The 6,000-nt window shown below is 35.1% G+C and overlaps 1 protein-coding gene across 2 annotated transcripts in view; it reads right to left on the bottom strand.

Annotated features, from left to right (window-relative positions):
* Nucleotides 1-1,153: 1,153 nt before the first annotated feature.
* Nucleotides 1,154-6,000, bottom strand: part of LOC132067585 (protein DETOXIFICATION 12-like) — a 29,987-nt gene continuing 25,140 nt past the window's right edge. The window contains exons 1-6 of one of the 2 annotated variants that reach the window (XM_059460857.1): nucleotides 4,777-5,157; nucleotides 2,823-3,367; nucleotides 2,638-2,724; nucleotides 2,483-2,539; nucleotides 2,164-2,402; nucleotides 1,154-1,519 (exon numbers count right to left, since the gene is read on the bottom strand). In XM_059460857.1, the coding sequence (XP_059316840.1) occupies nucleotides 1,248-1,519; nucleotides 2,164-2,402; nucleotides 2,483-2,539; nucleotides 2,638-2,724; nucleotides 2,823-3,367; nucleotides 4,777-5,019 (1,443 nt within the window). In that variant the 5' untranslated portion in view covers nucleotides 5,020-5,157 and the 3' untranslated portion in view covers nucleotides 1,154-1,247. Of the gene's footprint in view, nucleotides 1,520-2,163; nucleotides 2,403-2,482; nucleotides 2,540-2,637; nucleotides 2,725-2,822; nucleotides 3,368-4,776; nucleotides 5,158-6,000 lie in introns of those variants that run through there. The other variant, XM_059460858.1, reaches the window with a different exon arrangement.

Raw genomic sequence — 6,000 nt, 5'->3', positions numbered from 1 at the left:
TAGGACTGAAATCATACCGTTCTTGTCCAGTAAGTTCCTTTCATGAACAATATATTAAGTTTCTTTCATGAACAACATATTCTTTTAGTCTGACATATACTCGGGTGGTTGTGCATATCAATATCATGACAAAAATAAACACTTTCCAGTCAGTCGGTATAAGCAAGTAGAGAATTTTCCTTAATGCCATGTTCATTATCTAGTACTTCATAAATCTTATTCAAATTTTAATGCATGTGCATAGAAAGATCTAATGGCTCATGGCTTGTTGATTAAAACTTGTGCATGCTCTAATCAAGATGAAAAAGTAATTAATTTTTATTATGTAGGGTTAATTTAGTAAATTTCACATTGCATTATTAATTTCTTAATATGCGTGTTTTTTGCTAAAGTGACACTTATTATGAAACGAAGGGAGTATATAGCCAAAACCTACTCCTAACAAGTTATTGGATCAAAGTAGTATATTATACTTCTGCCCTCCAATAGCGAAGGGGGTTCTATTAAAAAATATAACAAAGTTATGGTCCCTACGCCGCGAGAATCTAGATTAATTGTCCCAGTAGGTTCCAAATACCAGATAGTTATACAGAAATAATAATAATAAGCCATTTATGAAATTAAAAAGCCTTCACACTATTTGGTATATTTGGACAAGTACTAATTAGCATGTTGATTTGCTCATTTGCAGGCAAAACTATTAGACCGAGGAGTCTGAAGTCAAAGCCCCATATGCTGAATTTGTTTATCAGAGAAATTTTGTAAATTTTACATAAAGTAGTTTTAATATGAAAGAATTACGACTTCCATAATTATGCCACATTTTTCTCATGACTTCCAATCTTCTTTTTTCAGTGTTGTTATTCATTTTTTTTATTTGAAATATAACTAGTACCATTACAGATTGAACTGGACATCTTGACAATAGTTTCAATGTTTGAGTTAGTGAAATCGTCACACTGAATTAGGTATTAATTTAACAATTTAATTTCTGATTGAATCTCTAATAATATTTCTCATTAGTGTTATAAAAAGTATATTCCTACAGATCGTTCAGTTTACCGTCACAAGTTGCAAGAGAAATAAAAAGAGGGTCATTTACTAAACATCTATCCCCAAAAAAGGTGACAACTGTCAAAAATTTCACAAAATTGGAACCCCTCTCTTCTTTCTTTTAAGTTCAGCCTTCTGTAACTTCTTCAAGACTTTCAACAGAGTATTGTGGAATTCATCTATAGGCCTCTCAATTAAATCAGCCTGTTATCAATAGATAATTTTTCATCAGCATGAAGCCTTTCCCTTGCCATTGCAGCTTGTGTTTTCCAATTTGTGCAGCATGTTATCACAGAAAGTAAAATAGTCTGCAGAGCTGCACCAGAAAGTATGCCGATCCACAAGCCTTTCCCCCGAAAATTGAGCCAAAAAGCCAATGATGCGGCAATAGGAATTCCACATAGGTAAAATGAAGCAAGATTGACATAGGCTCCAATATGCTGCCAGCCACATCCCCTCGCGACACCTAGAATGTGCATAATACCACAATTAGTCATACGCCCATTCTTGACATTTATCTATTAGTGGCGGATTCAACAATTTATATATATGCACGTTAAGAAAGAATTCACCAATATGCATAGTACAATTTTCTGGCAAAGGGAATTCAGTTGAACCCCCTAAGGTAAATGTAGCTCAGCCACCCGTATTTGTTACATTTGCTTGCAGTAACTTGATGTGGAAAAAGTCTTAACCCATATACAGTCAAACCTCTGTATAAAGGCGTCGTTTGTTCCGATATTTTTTGGCTGCCACAGCGAAAATGCTGTTATAGAGAACATATAATATAACATAACATGAAAAATCAGTTCCAAAAAATATTTGGCCGCTATAGTGAAACGTTGTTATAGAGGATGGTTGTTATAGAGAGGTCTGACTGTACATAGTACAGTTTTCCGACGAAGGGAATTCAATCGAGCCCCTTTTTGGTACATAAATGTGGCTCTGCCACTTGTATCTGTTACCTTTTCTTGTAGTAACTTGATGTGGAAAAAGTTTAAGCAATATACATAGTACAATTTTCCCGGCTAAAGGGATTCAGTAGAAAACGTGGCTCCGACACTCTTTGTTACATTTTCTTCTAGTAACTAGATGTGGAAAAAGTCTAACCTGAAAGGGTTCCTTGCAAGCTGTCAGTTATGACCGATAGACATAGAAGAGGAGCCATGTTTGCGACATAGTCCACGACTTCCTTCTCGTTGCTGAAAATGTAGCCAAATATGTTTCGACAGGCAAATAGAGTTGCGCTTACTAATATTGTCTCTGTGGCTGCAATGAGCATTACAGAAACCACGGAAACACGAGCCCCTTGAGGATTTCCAGCTCCTAATTGATTAGAAACTCGAGTGCTGAAGGTAAACAGGAGTTCAATATCTACATATTTGAGAAACAACCCACATGGATGTGAAAAGTTGGATTAAATTCATACCTTACAGCACCAGAGAGACCAAATGGAATTGCATATAGGGTCGAAATGGTGTTCAGGCTGCAAAATGGAATGTCACAATAAATTCGCAATTCTACGACCTTTTAGATCATATTACTAACTGGACCAATCATTTACGAGAGAGATTCAGAACATACCATATGGATAGCACTGAAGTTTCAAGTTGGGGATTCGGTAATAGCCCGGATAGCAAGATAAGCAGCTCAAATGACCACCATTCAAGACTACAAAATACAACACGTAGCATGAATTTTGTCGAAAATATATGCGAAAAGAGTTTAATTAAAATAGTAAAATAGACGGAGGGAGGTTGTCGAAGTACCAAATCATGATGGCAGAAGGGATAGCGAATCGAAAAAACTCTCTCATTCCCCTGACAATCTCCCATGACATTGGTGCACAGGTTTTCGCACAAGCGGAATTCAACCTCATGTACGAAGCAAGGATGATGACATTCAACCACATCGATATACCAATAGCCACAGCCGCACCAATATTACCTAAGCCAGAGCAAAACACTAGCACCCAAGACAATGGTATGTGGAAGCATATCGTAATGCAAGAACTTATGAGCATTGGAAAAATCATACTTTGCATCTGCAAGTACTGAATAAGTGGCTGAAGATTCGCATAAGCAAAGAGAGCGGGAATAAGCCACTTAATGAACTTTCCGGCTTCGTGAGAAATCTGAGGATCTTGTCCGATGAATGTAAGCAATTTTCCCATATATATCCATAAGACCGTGAGCGGAATGCAAACAATGAAGAGAGACAAAATGGCTGTATATGTTTGAGTACCAAGTCTTTGGTACTGCTTAGCTCCGAAAGCCTGTCCGCCAAGAGTTTCTAGTGCGCTGGCCATGCCTAACTACACGGCACATTTAAATTTTAGTCAGTGGTGAGGCACAAAAAATGGTTAAAAAACTGTTATTACTAGACAGTTTATTCATTTATAAAGCAAAGAAAAACTTTGCAGCTCTATTTTGTGGAAAACCAATGCTTGTTAATCACGCTAGAATTATAACTATGCCCTCTAAGTTGAAAATAGAAAAGAGTAAAAAACTCTGCCTGTAAACTCTACTTCAAAGTTCAAACACATTCTTATTCTTCTTTGGTTTGTCCTTGGCATTTACCTATGTTTTACCTTAATCCCATTCAATTTCTCTCTTCATGTGAAGACTAAAAGCTAGAGAACAAACAAAAAGGGAATAACCAAATTGAATCTATTCAACTAAATAATTTATATCTTCATTGCTTAAAGTTTATACAATGGCTGCTCAACACCCCCCCCCCCCCCTTTCTTCCCCTCCCCGCACACCCACAAAGACCATTTCTATTCCTGCTGAAACATTGAACAACCTCGCAGACATCAAAATATTGTAGTAAGCTCCCAAAACTGTAAACATAACATATTACAAGTTACAGAAAGAAGAAAGAGTTTAAGTTTTATCCACTCGATATGTATTACAGACCGAGAACCCTTACAACCAGTTAGATTCCACTAATAGTGTAAAAATAGACCAACAACTATATGTAACTAAGTCTTAACTTATAAACATCGCCATCGACAATGTAATAATTTTTAACACTATCAGATCACCTAAAGCATATATACAGGTAACTCCCATAAAAAGTGAGATTTGCATCTTGAAAATAAGGCTTGTTGCCTACTATAAAGGTAAAAGTGACCTGACAATGAGTTTATATAGGTTAAACTCTATGTAACTTTTCATGTTAAGCCTATTATAGTTTCCTGAAAAACTAGAGTGTGAACCTACTATAACCAAGTTAAATTGCACTTAAATCCAAATCCAAGAAACAATCATAGATGGGAATTTTACACTATCAGGTCACCTGAAACATATATACAGGTAACTTCCAATACGAAGTAAAATTTCTAAACTTGAAAATAATACATGTTACCTGTTATAAAGTGTAAAGTAAAGGTTAACCTGACAATCGGTGCATATAAGTTAAATTCTATGTAACTGTAACTCTCCATGTTAACCTACTATAATTAGCTGGAAAATAGAGTTTGAACCTGCTATAAATAGCACTCATATTGTCAGGGACGGAGGTAGATGCCCGTGCTTTTGCCCAAACAGTATAATTGTGTTAGGATATTCATTTAATATTAAATATGTACAGATCAGAATTTGGAACTAAATTATTACTTGAAGTCGTTCTAAATTCCAGAACCAATAAAATAGAAATCCCGACTCCGCCTCTGATTGTCCATGCACATAACCAAAGAAAGTATCATAAATAGGTACTTACTAGAAAGCTGAAACCAGTGACCCCAGCAAGAGAAAGAGCAAGGGAAGTACTTGAGAGAGAAAGTTCACCCAAATGACCAACCATCATCATTGATATAACTTCCAACAAATACATTGAAAGTGTCACAGCTATCATTGGACCAGCCAAATAGCCAACTTCCTTCACTTCCTCCCAAATTACTTCCCATCTCAATTCTACTAATTCTCTTTCTTTCAATAACAATCCTTCTTCTATATTCTCCATGTTAAAAAAAATAAAAAAATAGGAGCCTTGAAGTTGTACAAAGGACCTCTTTTGAGAAAACTTCGTAAAAGTCTTGAATTTTTATGAGAGGGGAAAAAAGAGTCTTGAACTTGTAAAAGAGACCCATTTTGGAAAAAGATTGTGAAAAGCTTGGATTTTTATATAGAGTTGGAGGGGAAACAATGAGTCTTGAACTTGTAAGAAAATACCCTTTTTGGAAAAAAGATTGGATTTTATAGAGTTAGAGGTGGAAGGAGTCTTGAACTTGTAAAAAAGATCCACTTTGGGAAAAGATTGAATTTTTGAGAGAGAACAAATTAAAAGACAAATTGGATTGTGGCTGATAAGAATCGGTTTACTTGACTAAACAAAATTATAATGCGAAAGTGAAAATACGAAGATTAAAGACAAGAATGTAAAGATAGACGAAATTCAAGAATAAAATTCCAAATTTCAAGATTAAGTTCTAAGAACCCTAATTGATCTTAGTATTCAAAATTAACGAATTAAAGCTAATTATGATACTAATAGATTTAATTCAACAACTTAGATCAAAAGGTGATCTAAACCCCTATTTCGAAGAAACTAGAGACAATAACCAGTATAAACTATTTACCTTCTTTAATTTACTAATAAGAACCAAAGATATCAAGTACGAATTAATTTTACCTCTTAAAAGAATCGTTCATATAAGGTTGCAAGATAAATCTAAAGTAGCCACACACAAAGGTGTAAAGTAGAGAACCTCTCAATAATAATAATATTTGTCTAATGAAAATAACAAAATCCACCCCTGGGGAAACTTATCCCAAATAGAATGGGATTAGAATCTACTTTATGGAAATAATTAAATACTAAAACCTAACTAGGAAAGCATGTAAAATAATTCCCAAAAACTATTCCCTATCAAAATAGGAAAAGTTGCCTAATACTAGGGCACTTCAAACGTGAGTTTGCTGCCCTTTTTAGGCAGAATTTCAG

This window comes from Lycium ferocissimum, chromosome 8 (assembly GCF_029784015.1).
Source record: "Lycium ferocissimum isolate CSIRO_LF1 chromosome 8, AGI_CSIRO_Lferr_CH_V1, whole genome shotgun sequence".
Classification (NCBI taxonomy): Eukaryota; Viridiplantae; Streptophyta; class Magnoliopsida; order Solanales; family Solanaceae; genus Lycium; species Lycium ferocissimum.
The sequence above is the reverse complement of the archived record's forward strand: the minus strand, read 5'-3'. Positions and strand labels throughout refer to the sequence as shown.